General features: G+C 44.1%; 1 protein-coding gene and 1 pseudogene across 2 annotated transcripts; both read right to left on the minus strand.

The window, feature by feature from the left end:
- Positions 1-2,759: 2,759 nt before the first annotated feature.
- SPTSSA (serine palmitoyltransferase small subunit A) lies at positions 2,760-21,773 on the minus strand. The gene is made up of 2 exons (XM_084875203.1): positions 21,308-21,773; positions 2,760-3,866 (listed from the first exon to the last, which is right to left on the minus strand). The coding sequence occupies exons 1-2, from the start codon at positions 21,768-21,770 to the stop codon at positions 3,763-3,765; spliced, it is 567 nt and encodes a 188-aa protein (XP_084731329.1). The 5' UTR covers positions 21,771-21,773; the 3' UTR covers positions 2,760-3,762.
- Positions 3,875-9,706, minus strand: LOC311612094 (protein hinderin-like; annotated as a pseudogene). The gene is made up of 2 exons: positions 9,677-9,706; positions 3,875-7,225 (listed from the first exon to the last, which is right to left on the minus strand). The product of its transcript is annotated as a protein hinderin-like (transcript).
- Positions 21,774-22,892: the final 1,119 nt, after the last annotated feature.

Raw genomic sequence — 22,892 nt, forward strand, 5'->3', positions numbered from 1 at the left:
GAATATGCTTCCCTGATTTATTCATTACTTTGTTTTTACATAGTCATTATTTTGCTTCAGATAGTATGAATACAACTCAGACATAAACATATCCAACTACTTTTAACTACTTCAAAACTAAATAATTACCGCTCTTCCTCCATGCTGCCAGCGTGAGTGGGACAGAGCCCATGCTAGCATGGAAAAGGCTCTTTTGTTTATTGCATCGGACTCAGCTCCCTGATGGTCCTTGGGGATCACGAAGTCTGGGCGTAACATATGGGGGAATTCGTCCGGGATCCCCAGGACCATGAGACCCGATCCGGAGAGCCTGACTGGCCGCGGTAGGTGTGTGTGTGTCTGTGTTTTTGTGTGTGCGCTCTGGAGGGATGTAAAACCCCTCGTGGAATTGGTGCCCGAATACGTCTGGCAGACGTGCCATAGGACCACGGGCAGGAGGATCAGAAGACGTTCTGACCTCCCGGGAGGGCCCTAGAGGGATCCTCGTATGGGGAGAGGAATCGAAGCCTCTCCCAGGACGAGGTGAGCGGCGTTAGCCGTTGCCTCACCTGCGGAAACCTTTCCCAGGTCTGAGTTTGGTATCTGCGGGCAACATAGCGCCCCAGTATGGAGCCGGTGAAGTGTGGCCGGCATGGTGGTGCGGGGCCTCCTGGCGGCGTTGGGTCGGAGGGGGGGCTCCCGCGGGGCTCAGTCTGCGCATCGGAGCGCAGCTGGGCAGTAGTGGCCTGGCTCGGGGAGCAGGCACCTGGGTTAATTTGCTGGCTGCCTGGAGAAGGGGAGGTGGAGCCGGGAAGCCGCTGGGGTGACCAGTGCTTTCTCCTGGGGCCGCCTGAGTAGGGTGGCTGGGGCGGGGCGGCAGCAGCCTCGCTCCGGGGGCCTGGGCCCGGGGGGCCTGGGCCGGCGTGGAGGCCTCGGGTACGGGAGAAGAGCTCAAGGGCGAATCTCTGTGCTCAGTAAAGGGAAAAGGCCAGTTCAAAACGAGTGGCATAGTTTGGGGCTGTGCTTAAAACCTTTTCTGTGAACAGAATGAGCTTTAAAAGTGGTGAAGATAACTGAGAGATAAATTAAAACTGGTTTCCCAAGTCATTGTAAGCAGCTTTTGAAATTCCCCGCCGTGAGGTGGAAACTAGATGGTAATGGTAACAAGTTTACATGAATGGCCAGGAGTCTTCAGCTAAAGAATGTGTTCATTTGCATTTGAATGCTACTCCAGTGATCTGCAGGTAGTGGCAGGTGATTCCGTGGTGAAGCTGCCCAGATGGCCTTGCTTACAATGTTTAGCCTTTGTCATGGTATCAGCTAAGCAGTCATATAGCTACTTAAGTATGAATTGTGATTGACCTATGAACAAAATTCATTCTTTTTCCTGACATTGTCTTGAATCTTAGTAAACTGCCTCTGGTGCGGAGAGGTCTAGGGGAGGCTGGAGAGCGCAAGACTATTAGCTCTCCTACAAAGAGATTATTCAGTGCTTTGTTTGAACTTCAGAAAAAAATTTTGAGATCTGAAAAAAATGTATGACCAGATCTGTTGCTGAAACTTTACCCTAAGTAAGCAGGATATGTTAGAAATGTAATGTTATTAATCTAAAAAATGCCAAATATATTTGACTTGCCAGCTTTAAAAGTTCAAAATATAAATTGAATTAGGAAAAGTTAATTGCAGTAACTAAATGCCTAGAATATGGCAGGCTAAACTGTATTACATGTGTTAAGAATAAGCAGTAATGATCAAAGATCTCAAGGACTGATTTATTCTCATTTGTCATATGAATAAGTATGTAATGCTTACACTTAAAAAAATTATTTTAAGTCAGTGATGCAGTATTTTTTGAAGTCAGTTTTTCTGAAGTAATGTTTAATGTAACATGAAACTTTTATATTTGAAAAAAAAAAAACTAAATAATTACCTCTCTCTCTCTTCCCTCACCACCCCTACCTAATAGTGATGATATAGATTGACTCTTTTAAAATATTACAAATTTATACATTACTCATTACCTCCAGACTAGAAAATACTTCCCAAGTCTAGTCCTTAAAATTTAGGGCCAAAAATACCTACATTTTTTTGACCAGCCAGTGTCGCTCAGTGGTTGAGCATTGACCTATGAACCAGGAGGTCACGGTTCGATTCCCAGTCCCAGTGTGGAGCATGCAGGAGGCAGCCAATCAGTGATTCTTTCTCATCATTATTGTTTCTGTCTCTCCTCTCTATCTCCCTCTCCCTTCCTCTCTGAAATCAATAAAAATAAATAAATAAATAAATAAATAAATTTTAATTTGGGCCAATACATTTTTTTTAAAATGGTAAAATTTATTCTGGAAAGCATATTAAAATATATGTCTAGCCCTGGCTGGCATTGCTCAGTGGTTAGAGCGTCAGCTGGAGCACTTAAGAGTCTTGGGTTCGATTCCTGGTGAAGGGCGTGTAGCTGGGTTGCAGGTTTGATCTGGGCCCTGGTACAGGCGTGTGTGTGGGAGGCAGCTGACTGATGTGTCTCACTTGCATTGATGTTTCTCTCTCTTTCTCTTCCCCATTCCCCACTCCCTTCCACTCTCTGAAAATCAATGGAAAAAATATATGCAGGTGAGGATTAACAAATAATAATAATATATCTAATTTTTAAATTAGCAACACTTTCATGTTGAGAAACATATTAAAATACTTATTGCTTATACGTCCACAGTAATCAATTCAGAATATACTAAATACTAGATCAATATTTAACCACAGAGAAAAAAACACATTGCCACCACATCTGATTTTTCTCTTTGCATTTAATGAGTTTACATAAAAAAATTAATAATTTTACATTTAAGGAATAAAAGTTTTTTTAAAAAATAATACAAATAGTGAAAGAAAGGATTTTAACCAAGTTTACCTTTCTTTTTGATATAGCTTTTAACAATTCATCTCATCACATGTTATTGCAATGTTCAAATGCACTTACAGCACCCATTACAATCAGAAATTAAACTTAAGGAAGTACATGTAAGTAATATCTCTCAGGGAAAACGGATCTACTGTCCATTAAAAATTCCATGGTATATAAGCATTACACAATAATGCTGCTTAACCGCCTGTTGTCACAGAAATCACCACCACAGTTTTCTGGAAATGAGTCCACATAAGAATTAATGTTTAAAAGGTGAAATGTTCCTTACGTTTAACTTTAGCAAGATCTTATTTTTTCAGTTAAGAAACATTTTAATCTAAAGCAGAAGCTGTTAGTCTAGAGAGCTAAAACTTACAGATAAGTCTCTTTGTAAATAGTTCTCAATAAAATATCCTCCCTCCCCACCCCTGCCCCGGTTCTTACAAAACTTTGGTCAAGAGTAGAAATATATCCAGGCAGATGTATATGCCATCCAGTAGCAAGAACTGTAAAGCCCAACTAACGATTTTGGGTTTTAGAAATAGAAGGCAATTTAAAATGTACTCAAAGTTACATTAAGAAAAGCTTTCACAGGGTAATATTTAAAGTCACAAAGGTTAAGAAAATACTGATATCAAATTACAAATAACTACAATGTTAAAATAGACAAAAACTACTATACAAGAGCCTCTTTTAAAATTAAAAATAAAGAACACAACACATGAGTCAGGATTATGTTCCTGTTCTACTCATGAATTTTAGTCTTTATATTCACAAGGTTGGTCACGCTGACATCGAGTCGATTTTCTTCTGACATCTGACGAAGTCTCATTCCAACTTCAGAGGCTGGCTCTTCCCTAGGGATCCTCGCTCCGGTCCCCTCCGGGTCACTGTACAATTTCAAAGTAGTGCAAGATGGCCATGATGTGCTGGGGCATGAAGACGTATCCCGTGTATAGGGCCATCCCCACGACGGAGACCAGCATGGAATCTGAGTCGTAGTTAAGAAAACTTACTGTTTTTCTGAATTTATTCAAAACTGAATCCCAACATTTTTTTCCTCAACAAATGTTTTATGTGGAAGTAGCCATTCAATTGGTGTTTTCTCATATATATCAAGTATTTATAAAGAACTAATAACTGTAGCCACTAATGTTTACTACATTTTTAAAGCTCATTTTAGCTTCACCATCACCTTACAAGGTAATTACTATTATTCTCCCTTTTATACTCCAAAGCATCAGGTTGCTTCAAGTTAATCCTAGAAACTAGAGCTGTTTAACCAAAAAGACAGAAATATATAAAAATAAAATTGTATTTAATCACTGTACAAGGTCTACCAACTTGAATAAGTAATTAGTAATGTATGATCCAAGACTTTTAGATTGAGACTGTGGCTAAAAGCATTGGCTTTGGAGCCAATGCTAAAATCAATCATACACCAGTGACATAAGTTGACAGCACCTGCTACTATTAAATATTTAGTATTATCACTAAACTGCAACATCAAATAAAAGTCATCTTGATAACCTAACCAATATATGTTCTCTACAGTGTTCCTTCCTCCTCATTCCACAGGGAAGTGAAACTATACAGATGCAAATCAACAAAGTTTCTGACAAAATATTGATGCAGTGAATAAAGAGCTTCCCTCCCCCCACAGTCACATGGCCATGATAAGGGGAATAACAGCTTCTGAACTGGGGCCATGTTATCCATCCATTCATTCATATTCTCTCCCTCCCCGTTCCATCGCATACCTTTCAGCTCTGCCTACTAGTGGTTCTATAATACTTTACATTCTTTTATGAGAAGATATGGCTTATATAAACAATATGCTTACTGCCAACTAATATTTGTATAACAGTTTAGATGACAAACCTCTTTCACACATTTCCTTTCCGAGTTCCTGTGAAGTATTTAGAGGCTGACAAAACAGAGTGACTTGTCGAGGGCGACAAAGAAGCTGTCTTTAGAGCGGAGACCAAACGAGCTATTTAAACCAAATTCTAAAAGCATTTCCCTCATCCAGCAAACATGGGCAAAAAGCCCCCATAACCACCTCCTTAAGTTTCCTTTTTAGCCTCCCTTAATCAAGTCCTTTCTTAAACTACCACTTCTATTTGCCACTTAATTTCTTTTTCCTTTCTTTTTTTTTTTTAAAGTGCATGCATACTCGCTGCTTGGTATCTCTCTCCGGTCACCAATGACCTCTTAGCAAATCCAATGGCTGTCTGAATTGACTGTTTTACTTTTCTCTCTTCAACACTCTTCCACCCTGGTCTGAGATACTCCCTAGGGCTCTCCTCCCATCTCTCGCACCACTTTTCTGTCTCACTGGCTCTTTCCCTGTATGTTCCTTTTGTGAATTTTGAGCTTTTCTCTCAAACACACACTCCTTTCTCCTAGTATAGCAGCCATGCTCTTTGTGTAGGCCTAACCCTGCCCCACGTCCAAGGGTAAGTCCCACGAGAACTTAATCAATTAGTAATCGCTTCTTTCTATAATAATGCCTGCCCCCAAAACTATCAACCGGCTCAAAGCTTAGGACTTCTGCCGGGACTTCAGGAACACAGATCCTCTCCCTCCCTCCCATCCTCGAATGTGCAATTTGCTGATGGGCTCCTGGAATTACTGGTGTCACTCTGCCGCCATGAGGAAAGCAAAACTCAGAACAAGGCCGACTCATGAAGGTGGTGGAACAAAAATAATCACAGAAAAATGGAGCCAGAACCCTAATCAAACCCCCTGGAGCCCACCCTACCACTGGACTTTCTGATACAGAAGTCAATAAATTCCCTTCATTCTTAACAAGTCTGAGTTAGATTTTCTTTGTTACTTGCAGCTGAGAGCATTCTAAATGATAGTAATGGAGTTCCCAATATTTTGTCTTGGGTCGTATACACTCTTATCACTTAAACAATCGCCTTCATGTTGTTGACCTGACTGCATCTTCCATCCCACAGACAAATATTTTCTACAACTTACTGAACATTTCTATGACATTCCATAAGGTACTTTGAATTCAACGAAGCCAAAACTGAACTTATTTTCTCCAAAACTACCTCTTCCTATGAGTCCTATTTTTTTCAACTACTTGAAAATAGTTGATGTAATTATTTGATATAACTATTGATTAACTATCTCCCCAGTCATCCAATCTATAAACTACTTTTCTTTTTGTTATGATTTCTATATTCAACACATAACAGAATGCTAGTGACACAGGGCCCTGTGAAAGGAGAGACACAATTACTTGCAATTAAAAATTTAAAATCCTAGATCAGTATATTTAAAAATCTACCAAGTTCTGATGGAAATTTTGCATCAAGTACGTTGGGGTCGAATGAAAAAGGTATCTTCCAGAATTTGATTCTCCTGTAGCTCTTTGGAGAGTCCTGCTTGCCCCATCCTCTTCCAGGTTGATTTTAGAGAATTGAGTTGCAAGCACTGTGACTCCAGGCTCGTTTCTCTGCAGGGATGGGGCTGAGGTCCAGAAGCGAACTTTGGGCTCAGAGATTGAGCCAAATCCAGCAGAGCTGCCTCATACCAGGAGTCGTGTTGGAATGATGATGTGATTGAGCTTACAAGTTCCTTTTGGCTTTCTGTTGTCATTGGAGATGTAAACACATATTTTCTAACTCCTGTCATCATCGCTCTTTGGAGTCGAGATCTGTATAAGGTATATTTCTTTTGACATGTCCAAAGGGCATCATCTTCCACAGGTGAGTGAAACCCAGCTGTCTTCTTCTCCCTTCTAGTCTCTCCGCTGTTAGTGGACTCTTGGTGCGTTTTGATGGATGACGATGTTCCAGTCACATGGTGACTGCAGCAAACCTGGTCCAGGGTCACTCCCATTCATATCCAAGGTGAGCTCTCGGGGCTCAGTGAGCTCTTTCATCAGCAATCAGTTCTCTCCACTTAAACACAGCTTGGATCCTTAACCAACTGTAGCCTAGGCGAGACTGATGAAGCTGCTACTGTCTTAGAAGTTTTGTCTCCAGCAGATGCTAAAGGCGCTCCTTTTTCATTTCCAGCTCCATTTTTGAAGCATAACTTGCTGCCTTCTGTCTTCTGATAGCTGCTTTCTGAAATCAGTCTCACTGGGCTGCAGTACCTCTTGGCCATGCACCAGATGTGCCCAGGAATGCCCACAATAATGGCATGATTCCAGTGTGTCTTGTAATACCGAAGGGTCATGTCTGTAGAATGGCTAACATGAACATGATCTGCATGATCTGCATTTTCAGAAAGTTTACCAGCACAACACAGTCTAGACCAGGGGTCACCCACCAGGGGTCCGCAGGCCACAGGTGGTCCGTGAGGTCCAAAAGGTTGGCGGCCGCTGGTCTAGACTGTGTTATGCTTAAGGTGCTGGCATGCCTTCATCTTCAGTGCCTCTGAAGGTACTTTCTCTGTAGGGGCTGCATCTGCTAGTCTTTTCCTTGGGGATCCATAGTCACATGTTCTGGTTTCTGACGGCACCCTGTCTAGATCCTCTTTGGGATTTTGATGGGCTGATGGTTTCAAAGAATTATTCCTGAACTCCACAAGGGATTCAGTTTGCAGACTTAGGCCTTTGCTTGGTTTGGTAGTAGGTTTGTGGTTTGGCTATAGGAACATCCAGTTCCATGGATAAAGACGGAAGAGTGCTCTTCCTATTGAATAACTATTGTTCCTGCATTCTAGCAGCACCAAGTGCTGAGAGAGACATGGTGAGTTTCTCTTTCTCTTCGGACAGATATCTCTGATAGAAGCTTAGGAGTTCTTGGCATTCTATACTGTAGCTGGGCCTTGTCTTGAGCCCCTGCCTCTTCAGGAGACCAAACCTTCATGAGACAGAAAGGATGATCCAAGGGCAGAGCCATGGGTCCAGGAGGGGAGAGCCTCAAAGCAAAGAGGACATTTCCAGGCACTGAAACCTAACAGAGCTTGTCAGACTGGATCTCACAATCACCTGGAACTGGTAACTGCATTGTCCCTTCAATTTCCTCCCTTCCTGAATGAGAATTCCTAGAGCTTTTACCCAATGCCTGTCCCACCACTGTCTTCTGGGAACAGATAACTTGCTTCTTGAGTTTCACAAGTTCACAGAGCTACAAACTTATTTGATCCCTTCTCTCCACATTCAAATTATCTGACTTCTCAGTTCTTCCCATCCCTACAAGGGACTTCATAGTTTAAGTCCCCCATCCTAATCAATGATAAATGATTGAGGTATTTATCACTCCTTGCTTAATCAAATAAAAGCTCCCATTTTAGGCCTCTAGACACTTTGCATGCCACTCTTTACTACAGTGATCCTTTTAAAATGCATTAGGCCCTAACTGGTTTGGCTCAGTGGATAGAGTGTCGGCCTGCGGACTGAAGGGCCTCAGGTTTGATTCCGGGCAAGGGCAGGTACCTTGGTGCAGACACATCCCCAGTGAGGGGTGTGCAGGAGGTGGCTGATTGACGTTTCTAACTCTCTATCACTCTCCTTTCCTCTCCGTAAAAAAAAAAATCAATAAAATATATTTTTAAAAATACATTTAAAATGCTTTATGTGTCAGGCTGGTGTAGCTCAGTAGTTGAGCATCAACCCATGAACCAAGAAATCACTGGTTTGATTCCTGGTCAGGGTGCACGTCCAGGTTGCAGGCTCAATCCCCAGTACAAGGCATCTCTCAGTGATGTTTCCATCTCTCTATCCCTCTCCCTTCCTCTCTCTCTAAAAATCAATAAAAACATGTTTTTTTAATGTGATTGGATAGCATTACCCATAGGTAATTGGATAGTGCCCATAGGATAGCACTTGAAATTCTAAGCCAAGCTTCCAAGGACGTTTCCAATCTGATCCAAACTACCTGTCTTAGGTTGAAGTCCATAGAAGCAGACAGGAATTAAGGGATTGGGACAGGGATTCTTGTATAAATTACTCTTGAGGGAGTTTTCTCAGAAGGCTCAGAGGCTCAGTTCTAGAGCAGCGGTCACCAACCTTTGGACCTCACAGACCACAGTGATCCGCAGACCACTGGCTGGCGATCGCGGCTCTAGGCCAGTGGTCAGCAAACTCACTATTCAACAGAGCCAAATATCAACAGTACAAGGATTGAAATTTCTTTTGAGAGCCAAAGTTTTTAAACTTAAACTTCTTCTAACGCCAATTCTTCAAAATAGACTCGCCCAGGCCGTGGTATTTTTGGAAGAGCCACACTCAAGGGGCCAAAGAGCCGCATGTGGCTCGCGAGCCGCAGTTTGCCGACCACTGCTCCAGAGCATGAATTGTACCACATAGTTGGTGATGCTTGGAGGCCGGGGGGCTGACCTTTTGTATCCCTTTATCTGCCCCTCACTGGCCGCAGGGTGTGGGAAGGGAAAGCCACCTTAGTAAGACAGCTGCCTGGGCTGAGGGCGCCAGGCGGGAGAAAGGCAGCTAACGGCCCTGGCAGTCAGCACTCACAGGGGTTCCGGGACCCAGGTGGGGACCAAGAGCAGCACGGCCCTCCTGCCCACCGCTCCACCCAACACTCCAAACCATCCAGCAAACACCATCCTACCCGCAGCCATTTTACCTGAGCCTCAGGAAGCAGCATTCTTTACTTTCATACCGCTCTGCCTTTGACTAGTAATGTGGTTCAATAATAACATACGAATAATAGTAGCAGCAGCAGCTCTCATTTGAGAAAGTCTAGTGTGCGCCCAGCAGTTAGACCCTTCAGCATGCTCAAGCGACATTCCCAGTCAGAGCAAACAATGGCGCCAGTTCCGAACCACGTCAGCTGGTCACCAAAAATCTGTGTTCTTAACTAATCGCTATACTGCAATACAGCGATTTTCAACCTTCTTCATCTCGTGGCACACATAGAATATAATTACTAAAATTCTGCAGCACACCAAAAAAATATGCGTTTTGCCAATCTGACAAAAAAAAAAATAGGCATAATTTTGACTCATTTACACTGGAAGCCAGCTATTGGTGTGTTGGCTATTGTCATTTTGTTACTCGACAATCTATCGGAAAGAGGTATAGCACCCCTACCTAAATAGTCAGGTGTTGCATGTTTTAGAAATTCTTACAGCACATCAATTGAAAATCACTACTATAATACCTCCCTACATATGAAGAGTCCTGATCCTCCTAGTAAAACCTAATCCTTCTTAGAGCTCACTGGTTTCCTCCTCTTACACAAGGCCTTCCCTCGCTCTCACATTTTTCTCATTCTCACCCTAACCTGCTGGCAGAATTAATCACTGCCTACTGCTCATAAAAACTGCTCCTACCACCTGACATGACCTACTTATAGACATATTTATCTCCTCCAGATTATCAACTCTCTGAACACAGGAACAATGTCATAGTTTTGTATCTCCTAACATAATCCACACTCAATAAATATTTGATGAATAAGGGATTGTTTGAGACAGTATTTGACACTGTGGTGCTTCCTACATATTCCACATATTATGTGACTGACAAACTTTATAGTGACTACAAAGGAGAAAAGCAAAATCCATTTCTAGGCAATACTATATTTTCAAATTGCTTTTTTGGTTTTTTACAGCTTTTATGTAAGTCTTATAAAAGTATACACCGAGCAAATTAAATGATATAGTAATAATCTTCAGGTCATTGGCTCAAATTCAATTCAAATAAGAAGTGATTTCAGAAAACAGCTATTTGATTGATTATAGCCTGTACTCTTTATGGCACTGTAATTCCCCAAGTTAGTATGGAGAATATATCAGTTAAGGATCATGCAACTAACAGAGATCATTCCCATATAAGACAAGAACCTGAAAATTAAGCTCAATTTTGTGAACACTAAATTATCTAATTTTTAAATTTTTATGTGCATAAAAAAAATCACGATGTTTTCCTAAATGAATTAAGAACTTATCAAAACCTAAAGTTTTTTTGGCTAATTAAAAGATACTAGAGATTGTGACTTCATATAGCATTATGCTGTGATGCATACATGTGGAATAAAAGTAATAAAAAATGGCAACTGTATATGATAATTCAGGACAGTGGTTACTTGATGGAGTAGAAGGGGGAGAAGAAGGGAGAAGCAACTGAAAAGGGGCATTAGCATTCTTCAAAGGCACTAGTAACGCTTCTCTCACTCAGCTGGTAGCACATGCACACTCACTGTATTAGATTTTGTGGGGGTTTCACATGTCTAAATAAATAAGAACTGTAAAGGAAAATGGAACCACAAATGGTATTAGACTAAAATCTGTTTTGCGCCGAAACCGGTTTGGCTCAGTGGTAGAGCGTCGGTCTGTGGACTGAAAACTCCCAGGTTCGATTCCGGTCAAGGGCATGTACATTGGTTGCGGGCACATCCCCGGTAGGGGGTGTGCAAGAGGCAGCTGGTCAATGTTTCTCTCTCATCGACGTTTCTAGCTCTCTATCTCTCTCCCTTCCTCCTCTCTGTAAAATATCAATAAAAATATATATTTAAAAATAAATAAACAGCCGAGACCGGTTTGGCTCAATGGATAGAGCGTCGGCTTGGGGACTGAAGCGTCCCGGGTTCGATTCCGGTCAAGGGCATGTACCTTGGTTGCGGGCACATCCCCAGTAGGGGGTGTGCAAGAGGCAGCTGATCGATGACTCTCTCTCATCGATGTTTTTAACTCTCTATCTCTCTCCCTTCCTCTCTGTACAAAATCAATTATATTTTTTTAAAAAAAAAATAAATAAATAAAAATAAAAATAAATAAATAAAATAAAATAAAATCTGTTTTGTGTGAAAGAACTAACTCCTTTACAAAACTGAGTTAGGCATCACCGGATCTAATTTGTTACAAGGAAATAAAAAGAGTCTTAGCTTCCAGAAATAAAATAAACAATTCTCAATTCGTACCAAGTTAAACAGAAAATTATCAAAAGTCACCTGGACCTAGATGCAAATGCCAATTTATAAGCGGCTCAAAAAAATGTAACACTGAACCTTCCCTTTTACCCAGAGCCACTCACTAAATCCAACTTTATCCTGTGTCCCCAGAAACATTTCTATATTCTGATCCCATCTCTCCCCTAATTATTTCCAGAATCACGATAGTTAAATAAGCTTCTAAAGGTGAGTTTTCTATGCAATTAAATTTCAAAATTATTCCCTAAAGCTCTCAAAAATTCTTAAGGGAGTACAGGCAGTCCTCGGGGTACGTCGAACTCGACATGTCGTTTCGTGGTTACATCGCCATCTCCCGTTTATTTATTTAAAAAATAAATATTCTGCAACAAAAGGCAATACAGTGCTTATTAAAACTATCATTTGAGCCGGGACCGGTTTGGCTCAATGGATGGAGCGTCGGCCTGCGGATTGAAAGGTCCCGGGTTTGATTCCGGTCAAGGGCATGTACCTTGGTTGCGGGCATATCCCCAGTAGGGGGTGTGCAAGAGGCAGCTGATCGATGATTCTCTCTCATCGATGTTTCTAACTCTCTATCCCTCTCTCTTCCTCTCTGTGAAAAATCAATAAAATATATTAAAAAAAAAAAAAAAAAAAAAACTATCATTTGAGGGGGTGGGCATTTAACATTATGACTCAAACCAGTGTTTGATAACTGCCCAAAGCAGCCCTTGTACTAATTTATTATTACTTTATAGTACAGCCTGGGACATGACCGCCTCTCGGGGCCCCAGCTTCTCCATGAAAGGAGGCTGCTGCCTTCATTCACATTCTAGGATCCCGCTTGCTTGGAGAGGGCATTTAGACACCAACTCTCAACCATCTTTCACATACTTTTGACTCACCACAGAAAACAGAAAAATAATCCATGTTATCTAACACACCTACTTTGGAAAGTGATACACAAAATGACAGTAATCTTTCTATTTGTCAAGTTCTTGTTTTTCATGTAAGTATCAGTAGCTGTACACAAATTAATCAGATTTATATTCTAGAGGAGGCTACATGATTCAAGAAATATACAATAAAATTAGAGAAATCTAGATTTAAAAACAAAAGACCTCAACAACTAAAAAACAGACTTGTGTTTTGTGTGTTTATAACTGTCTCTATTAATGAATTTTAAGTTTTTGAGAGAAAAAGCACCTCAGCTCAGCCATCCTTTGCTTCTTTCTGGAGTTCACTGCTGGATAAAGCAGGCACTGCATAAAACACTCCAGAACTGAGCAGATAAGGTGCCAGGATGTGTGCAGGTGCTGAAGACAAATTTGTTCAAGAGCTGAATGAACCATCAGAGGTTAACTATGACCCGGACATAACATAAATATTTATTTTATGGGCTCAATGGATTTAAAAGCAAGTGGGAACCATTGATCTGCATGTTGTTTGCTGCTTCTTTAACAGGGCTTTCCAACTAATCAGGAGCTGATAAGTTTCCAGATAGGAAAATATAAAGATTTTTTGCCCATACAAGGGTCTTTCCCAACTTTTTCATGCAACAACAACAAAAAAAGCCCAGTAAAAGAGGAAATGTTTTAAAAATAAGTAATCAGAAGATGCAAGACCACAGTAACTAACATTTCCTGTCCCAAACAGTAACTCTGCCTTCTCATCGCCTATTTGAGTCACAAGACTTTAGAGAAATCAAAAGTAGTTTCTCAGTGGGAAAAGGCCAGGGACCTTTGTTCCAGTGCGTATGATTTATCTCTTCACTAATCTAAATAACTTCAAACCTTTAAATCTCTGATTGCACTAGTCACATCAAAACACATAGCCAGCCCTGGCCGGTGTGGCTCAGTTGGTTGAGCTTCCTCCCATACACCAAGAGGCCATGGTTCTATTCCCGGTCAGGGCACATCCCAGATTGTGGATTCAATCCCCAGTGCAGAGCAGGAGGCAACTGACTGATGCTTCTCTTTCTCTCTCCCTCTCCCTTCCTCTGTCTCTTTAAAAAATCAATAAAGACATATTTTTTTTAAAGGATAGCTAAAATGGCATCTAAAACAATCCTATCTTCTATTAGTCAAACTCCTTTTTAAAAATCAATTCTAAAATGCTAATTTTATGGTTAGAAATAAACCTAATTTATTTAAGGAACCATCCTACTGAAAATAAAAATAAAGAATTTAACAAAGCCCTAGCTGGTTTGGCTCAGTGGATAGATCATCAGCCTGCGGACTAAAGGGACCCAAGTTCGATTCCGGTCAAGGTTGCGGGCTTAATCCCCAGTAGGGGACGTGCAGGAGGCAGCCAATCAGTGTTTCTCTTTCATCATTGATGTTTCTATCTCTTTCCCTCTCCCTTCCTCTCTGAAATCAATAAAAGATATATTTTTTTAAGAAAGAATTTAACGAAGTGGTACCACAGGCTGTTTGGTGAAAACTAATCAAAGCCCTAAGGGAAAGCAGTCACAGGAGAAGAATCATAACCTTCAGCAAGAAGCGTCCCTCAGTTTGGCTACGGCACAGGTAGGAGTCCTTTAGCTCTGTTTTAAGACATTTAAAAATTAACATCTGGAGAATCCAGAAACTGACCCAAGTCATTATAGTCAATTAATATTTGCCAAAGGAGACAAGACTTCAATAAATGGTGTTGGGAAAATTGGACAGATGCATGCAAAAAAATGAAACTAGACACCATACACAAAAATAAACTCAAAATGAATAAAGGACTAAATGTAAGAAGGGAAACCATAAAAATCTTAGAGGAATCCATAGGCAGCAAAATAGCAAACATATATCATAGCACTATCTTTGTTGATAAAGCTCTTAGAACAATGGAAACTAAGGGGGAAATAAACAAATGGGACTACATCAAAATAAAAAGCTCTGCACAGCAAAAGGAACCATCAACAAAACAACAAGAAAGCCCACTGCATGGGGGAACATATTTGCCAATGTTATCTCCAATAAGGGTTTAATCTCCAACATTTACAGGGAACTCATACAACTTAACAAAAGGAAGATAACCAATTCAATCAAAAAAATAGGCAAAGGACCTAAATAGAACCTTTTCAAAAGAGGAAATCCAGAAGGCAAGAGACATATGAAAACATGCTCAAAGTCACTAATCAACTGAGAGATACAAATTGATTTTATTATAGAGAAGAAGGGGGAGAGAGAGGGAGAGGGAGGGAGGAAGGGAGAAAGGAAGGAAGGGAGAGAGGGAGGGAGAGAGGGAAGGAGGGAGAGAGAAAGAAGGAGAGGGAGAGGGAGAGAGAGAGGGAGAGGGAGAAGGAGAGGGAGAGGGAGAGGGAGAGGGAGAGGGAGAGGGAGAGGGAGAGGGAGAGAGGGAGAGAGGGAGAGAGGGAGAGAGAGAGAGAGAGAGAGAGAGAGAGAGAGAAATATCCATGTGGGAGAGAGAAACATCAATCAATTGCTGACTGAGGATCAAACCCACAACTTAGATATGTGCCCTAACTGGGCATTGAACCTGCAACCTTTTTGGTGGATAGACGATGCTCCAACTAACTGAACCACCCAGGCAGGGCAAAATCAGCCTTAATTTCTGTCACAAAAAGCTCAGTGCCATTTTTCTGTTCAAATAATTCTGTTAACAGTGGAACTCCTGTCTCACTTGTTTTTTTGCTTTTATAACTTTACTAGAGGCTCGGTGCATGGATTCGTGCACCAGTGGGGTCCCTCAGCCTGGTCTGCACCTTCTCACAATCCGGGACCCCTCACGGGAAGTGGAGCTGCTGGTTTCAGCCGGATCCCCGCAGGCCTGGCTGTAGCAGTGTGCGAAGTGGCAGGCCGTCAGAGAGGAATCTGACCCTGGCCCCGCTGCGCCTGCCACTGCCGCTGTGCTCAGCTGGCACCTATCAGGTGAGCAGTGCTCCCGCTGGGAGCACACTGACCACCAGGGGGCAGCTCCGGCGTTGACCTTGCCCCGTCCTGTCCTCATGCGTTAAGTGTTACACCACTTATGGCAGGAACAAAGACAGGACACTCATTCACAGCTGTACCTAAATGCCAAGAGTTTATTCAGTGGCCCCAACAAGAGGTCTGACACTCACCCCTAGGCTGATGTTCACCCTCACATGCTTCTCCGTTTCATCAGTCTCTTCTGCTTCCCTCCTGGCGGGTAGTTTTTCCAGCAAAGAGGGTTCACCAGGGGGGAGAAAGCCATTCTCGGGAAAGTCTACCTTAAATCTGACGACGAGGCGACCCTTTCTTACGGTCTTCGCTGAACGGCCGTGCCTTCCCTTAGCTGCACGTCTGGCATCTCCGTGCCTGACAGCCTGGCTGGGTGAGAGGCGGTGCCCCGGCTCGGACGGCAGGAGTAGACACTGACGATGCTTCAACCAGCTGAACGTCCGTCCGCATGAAAGGTCTTCTCGTCCCTCTCCCCGCGTGTCCGCAGCCCAGCACCACCTCCTCGTGACAGCCTTCGGGTCCCGGGCGGGCTCCGGGCTCAGGGGCTCTGTATGGCTCTGCCCTCGGCCAGCCATGCTCTTCCCTCAGACCCCACCCAGCGAACTCCCTCACCTTTATGTTTTTACTCAAATTATTCCTTCTCAACTAAGCCTCTCCTAGTATCCTCTTTAGGGCAACTCTGCCCTAACCGGTTTGGCTCAGTGGTAGAGCGTCGGCCTGTGGACTCAAGGGTCCCAGGTTCGATTCCGGTCAAGGGCATGTACCGTGGTTGCAGGCACATCCCCAGTAGGGGGTGTGCAGGAGGCAGCTGATCGATGTTTCTCTCTCATCGATGTTTCTAACTCTCTATCCCTCTCCCTTCCTCTCTGTAAAAAAAACAATAAAATATAATTTAAAAAAAAAAAAACAGCAACTCCATCCTACAGTATTTCTTATCCTCATGACCTACTTTTCTTTTCTCAATAATGCTTACCACCTAACACACTACATCACTCACTCACTATCGAAGGACAAGGACAGAGATGTGCGTCTCATTTTCTTACTGATGTATCACAAGCACCAGGCCAACATCGGGCACACGTGTTCAGAGAAGAAGTATGCTGAATTAATAAACGGGCCCATCCTGCTTTTTCCATTTTACTTCCGACCTATTCTGTCTTCATCCTGCTCCAGCCTGTCCCCTGACGTACTCCCCATCCCAGCCCACCGTGCACCCCAGGCCACACCTTCCTCCAGGCTGCGAAAAACAGAACTCCAACTCTCCTCCGTGAAGCACTCCGCACTCCCGTCCCCCGGCCCTCCTGCCCTGCGCCCGCCACGCTGACTGCCGGCTCCCTGAGCTAACTCACACGGGGCAGCGCTCTGAGAACATGCGTGAATCTGAATGTTTCCTGAAAAGTGGCTCTAATTTCCTTGAAGGAAGAAATGAAGTCCTTCTTCTTGGAAACGTACTAAAAATCTCAGAACAGTAAGAATGAGAAACAGAGAGGATCCAAGATGGCTGAAAGGTAAACACCTAGCCGCAGCCACACACAACAATTTCAATAAAATACAACTAAAATATAAAATGGACATTACCCAGAGCTACAGGAAAGTCGACTGACTGGAAATTCTACAACAAGAAGCAAGGAGAAAACCAGAAGGAAGCGCGGAGGAGCTGTAAAAGCCCAAGGTACGGAGACACGCGGCGCGCGGAGAGGACGGAGCCGGAGAGGAGGGAGGCCGAGTGCCTGGCTGGCGTTCCCTAGTGGGAAGGAGATAAAAGCTCCAGACTGTGCTGGGCCCCTGACTGCTCTGAACCCCAGTTCTAGGCCAGACCCCTGGGACCCAGGCTCAAACAGAGGGAGCTGGGCTGTAAGGTCCCACAGGACTGGCCTCCCCTCCTGCTGCTCACACACCCTCCCCTCTGCCCGCCACAGCAGCCCCTCCGCAACCCTGAAACATGCCACACACGCTGGTGCCCTGAGTTCATACTCTGTTCCTTCTGCCTGCAATACTCCTTGCCCTGAATTCTTGCCCTGCGTAAATCTCTGTAAATGCCCCCTCCCTGACCACTGTAGCTGGATCTGAAGAACACGCCTTCTTCCTTACTTCCTAGCCTCTTCTCTGTTTTCTTTTTCTCCATAACAGCTTTTACAATCTAATCATCGGTATTTTTTACTTATTTATCTAGTGGCATTAGAATAAATATTTTTATCTGTTTTACTCACAGTTATAGTCCCGCTATCTAGAATAGTATCTGACAATTAGAAGGTGCATAATACGTTTGGAACACGGAATTCAGCAAACATATACCTTTTACAAGTGAATAGACAGAGCAATGCAAATTTTTTAACATCTCCAAAAAAATCAAGGAAGTTTTCCTAATCATAGCACTTTCTACTTCTTTAAACCTGAATTCTCCCCAAGAACTGAATTCTGTTCATTGGAAATAGCCAAGCTTCAAAGCTACTCTACAAGTGGTTTAAAATCAGGTCCCTTTTACCATTGCTAAATATTTATGCAATTGCTTTGAAATGACACATCAATATATATAATAAACAAATGTTTCTCCAGCATTATTTGTGTGCCCAGCACTGTGGTTTAAAAAGTCTGTCCTTCTTGTATACATGCATATAAGTACAACCAATGGACACAAAACTCTGGGGAGGGAGGGTATGTATGGGGGGGGGGGGGGAATGTTAAAATATGTACAGAGATAATAATTTAATAAAATAAAAATAAATAAATAAATAAATAAAACTCTGAGAACTGAAAAAATAAATAAATAAATAAATAAAAATTAAAAAAAAATAAAAAGTCTGTCCTTGAGGAAACAAGGCTTGTTTTTCGGAGAGAATCTAATTCCTCGCATAACCCCAAAACTACCCATATTTTGCTTAAAATAAATGGAAGTGTAAAATGCCATCTATAATAATAAAAGCATAACATGCTCATTAGACCAGACAGCCAAATGACCTTCCAAAGCTGCGGTGGCAGGGGCTGAGGCAGAGGCGATCAGGCAGGCAGGCAAGCAGTTAGGAGTCAGAGGTGCCGGATTGTGAAAGGAATGTCCAGCTGGTGGGATCGGGCCTAAACCGACAGTCGGACATCCCCCAAGGGGTCCCAGATTGTGAGAAGGTGCAGGCCAGGCTGAGGGACACCTCACGGTGCACCAGGCCTCTTGTGAAAACATAAGAAGCTGTAGAAAGATGACAAATATAGCCCAGTAATTACAGACTAAAACTTTTTTTTTTTTTAATTAAAACAAGGCTAACATGACTTTTACTTGTGCTTCAAATTTTTTAACAAGGTATTTTTATTTCTTCCACCTGCCTTCAACAGGATGGTTACAATTTTATTCAATGAGGCACTACAGGGAGTGTCTCACTAGCTACAAAACCTGTCTTGGTTACAAAACCTGGTCTTTTCCTTTGCACTAATGGCTGCCAAAACGGAAAGGTTTTGAAACATGTCAAAAACTTCCCCGCTGAGATGGACTCATTGTAATAACACTTAGCACTTACATGATTCATTTTACAGTTACCTTGTTTTATGCAAGTATCAGGTTCCATTTTTTGTAAGCTAGAAACCATGTCTGCACATAAAGTAAATATTGGTTGACAAAACAAAAGCTAGCTATCACTTCAAATGTGGTATCAGAAGACAAGATAAAATTTAGGATGCAGGTCCTAGCATAGAAGGATTTACAAAACAAATTTATAAATGTTATTGTTTCAAGAACTATTTACAATGTGTCTGACTTGACAGATACATTTCCTTAAAATATTTTATTTTTTTAATTAAAATTTTCTTCCTTAGAAAACCTCAAAAACCCTCATTATTCAATTGAGACTAACCTTTCAATTTACAACAGGTATTAATTCACGTCTAGCCATTTGATTTGGGAAGAAACAGAGAAAAGCAAGCTCACATGTTCAAGGATGCCCCTAAAAAATATGCAGAAATAGTTATAGCTATGTTTTCCCTAAAATAAGGACAACTTCAATTAAATGAGTTACAGTAGTGTAATGTAAGCTAAGGCATTTACTCTCTTCTAGATTCTTCCTCTGTCCAAGACTCCTAATTCAGACAGAGGCCATTTTTCAGACAGCCAGACAAATCTCTCTTACATTAAATCTTAGGTAAGATTTAGGTTTCTAGTAGTGATAATTGTGTTCAATGTATTTTTAAAGAATGTCTCTTTTCCAAACCATGTAACTGGCCACAAAAATAGTTCTGGGTGAGGCTTACTAATTATTAATGAATTTATGAAATTCCAAAGCCAGGCGGAAGGATCCCACCTATGCACAAATTCGTGCACTGGGCCCCTGGTAAAAAATAAATTTTCTTGTAAGCAGCTAAGCTTCCTCAAAAGTGCTGAAACACAGACTCAGCTTTCAGTGCAATCTCATGTTAGTTCATACAAACAGACACACTTAACTAAGGCTTGGAATGAAATTGCCTCAGCCACTTCACCAGAATGCAGCTATGCATTTGCAAAGTTGTTCTGAAGCTGCTCCTAACTAAAGCACATGGAGGAGAGATCCTTGTGAAGTAAACATAGTGTGTAAAATGCTTGTTTCATATTGGCCCCCAAGTTTTAAACTGTTACACCTCATGGTTATTTCTTCTGCAATAATATCAAGGGATGTCAACACAGACAAACGGAGAGACCAATGCCATGGACTTAGGGAGCCTATCTTCAGAAGCTTGAGTTACTAATTGAGGTTGTTAGGAAAGTGAGACGAGTTAAGATTCAGGCAAAGTGCTTAGCACAATGGCTTGGCTCCTAGTAAACATTCAATAATAATTTAACAAATGTGCATTAGCATTCTACTACAGCCGTCTACAACTAACCACAAATTCCTTTTCAGGCCCTCCTTCTACGGACTGTGCAAATAGCAAGTGAAAGCACAAAACACCCTTTTTAAACTACCCATCTTGAAGGCCAAAAAGGCACCACCACGAACTGCTTTCAAAAATCTGTCTTGAGCTGCCATGAGCACAACTTCACAGCCTGACTAAAAAGCTGGGAAACTGGTTAGCAGCCTAATTAGGATCAGTGCCAGGCAAATCAGGGACAGTTAAAGGTCAAAGGCGTCCAAGCCCGGAGCGGATTTTCTCCACCGACTGGGTCCCCGCCGCCGCCGGAGCAGGAGCAGGGGGCTGACCCCAAGGCGGGCGCGGCCCCGGTGCGGGCCGGGACCAGCCGGTGAGCCACCGCCCGAGGGGATTTCTTCCAGGAATAAAGACGCTTCCATGTTGGATCCAGGGACACGCCAGCGACCTCGGATCTCCGGAGTCCTCGCCCTCCCACCCACGCCCCAGCCCGGAGCGCCGCCCTCCGCCCCGGCACCTCCGGCAGTGCGCCCGCGGGGAAGAGACCAGTCCTGGCGCGGCCCGCGCAAGGGGCCACCTCTCCGCGCCCCCCACCTCTCCGCGCCCCCCACCTCTCCGCGCCCCCCACCTCTCCGCGCCCCCCACCTCTCCGCGCCCCCCACCTCTCCGCGCCCCCCACCTCTCCGCGCCCCCCACCTCTCCGCGCCCCGCGCCCCCCACCTCTCCGCGCCCCCCACCTCTCCGCGCCCCGTTCCCCGTCCACCCCCAGGTTCCCCACCTCCGGGCCCCGGCCCCGCGCTCCCCGCCCCCGGCCCCCCGCGGCCCGGGCAGGATACTGAACACGGTCCGCTCCCAGGGCTCCAGCATGTAGAGCGCCGTCACCAGCAGGTACTGGTAGTAGAACCAGGACATCTGCTTCCAGGCCCGCGCCAGCGCCATGCCCGCGGTGTGCCTTCTGTCCGTCTGTCCCGCAGGCCCCGGTGCGCGTCCCAGAGCCCGGCCCCGAGGCCCGCCCGCCACCCGGCGCCCATTGGCCTGCGCCGCCGCGTCACCCGTGGGCACGCCCAGCCCCGCGCGCCCGCCGGCCCGGCCCCGCCCGGCAGCGACCATTGGCCCCGCGTCCTGCCCGCCCGCCCCGCGCCCCTGCCGCGCCCGCGCCCGCGCCGCCGGAGGACGGTCCCGGAGGGCGCCGCTGCGCCCCGCCCGCCCCGGGGAGCTGCTGGTGGGCGGGGCGTGAGTGCAGTCCGGGGCACCCGGTCCTGCCCCAAAACGCTCCCCTAGGAAGTATTTGTGGGACATCTGCGATGCCTCCGGCATCCTGCTGGGAGGAGAGCTACAGGGTGAGCTGGAACGCTTTGGGTTCCTATCTTCGTGCATTTTACGATCTAGCGGGGGAGGCGGCTACTGATGACACAAATGCAACCAAAGCTGGGGTTGCAGAGGGAGAGAAGTGGGTGCTCAGTGGGGGGGGGGGGGGGGGGGGCGCGCGAATGTCACCCAGTCAGGAAGGCCAGAAAAGGCACCTCTGAAGGGATGCACACCTTGCCTCCTTCCTCTCCTGCGCCCTCCTCGGCGGCGCGTGCGCCCGCTCATGCGCCAAGACACAAAAACACACCCCCACACACCAACATGCCAATGCACTCCTTCACCCAAAGACAAAATAAATTATCATAACTATGTCTGTGGGCCCACCTTCCCCTAGTGGCTACAGGTATCATGTAGGTCAGGCCTGGGGAAGAATGCTGGTGTGGCGGGTTCTGCAGGCGACAGCTGCCTGTCTGTCTGTGGGCTGATGACGCCTGGAGATGCTTTTTTGAGAGTTCAGGTTTTCCCACTGACAAATAGGCCAGCAACATTGCACTCAACTTCAGGCATGGGATGCGTGGTTAGCGTGTGAAATGACCTAACTAAATGGCCTGCTGTTTAAATGGTAAAAGGTTCTAGCTTAAATAGCCTAAACTCTAAAACTGCCAAGGTTGATCATGTTTTATTTATTCAAGTAGAAATATCAAGCACTGTACATTGTGCATTGTTAAATGGGGTTGAGCCTTAGTCGGTTTGGCTCAGGATACAGAGCGTTGACCTGCAGACCAAAGGGTCCCAAGTTCGATTCCCATCAAGGGCACGTACCTGGGTTGTGGACTCCTCCCCGCCAGGACCCTGTGTAGGAGGCAACCAATCGATGTGTTTCTCTCACATGTATCTCTCACATCGAAGTTTCTCTCTGTCTTTTCCTCTCTTCCACTCTTTCTAAAAGATCAATGGAAAAATATCCTCGGATGAGGACTAAAAAAATAAATTAAATTAAATTAAATTAAATTAAATTAAATTAAACACAACGGGTTTGGAAAGCCAGATAGAGTAAGATCTGCCTTCTACTAGGAAAGAGAGGCAAGTTATCTCATTACAGTGAGATGTGGT

Source organism: Pipistrellus hanaki, assembly GCF_964339955.1.
Source record: "Pipistrellus hanaki genome assembly, chromosome: 1".
NCBI lineage: Eukaryota > Metazoa > Chordata > Mammalia > Chiroptera > Vespertilionidae > Pipistrellus > Pipistrellus hanaki.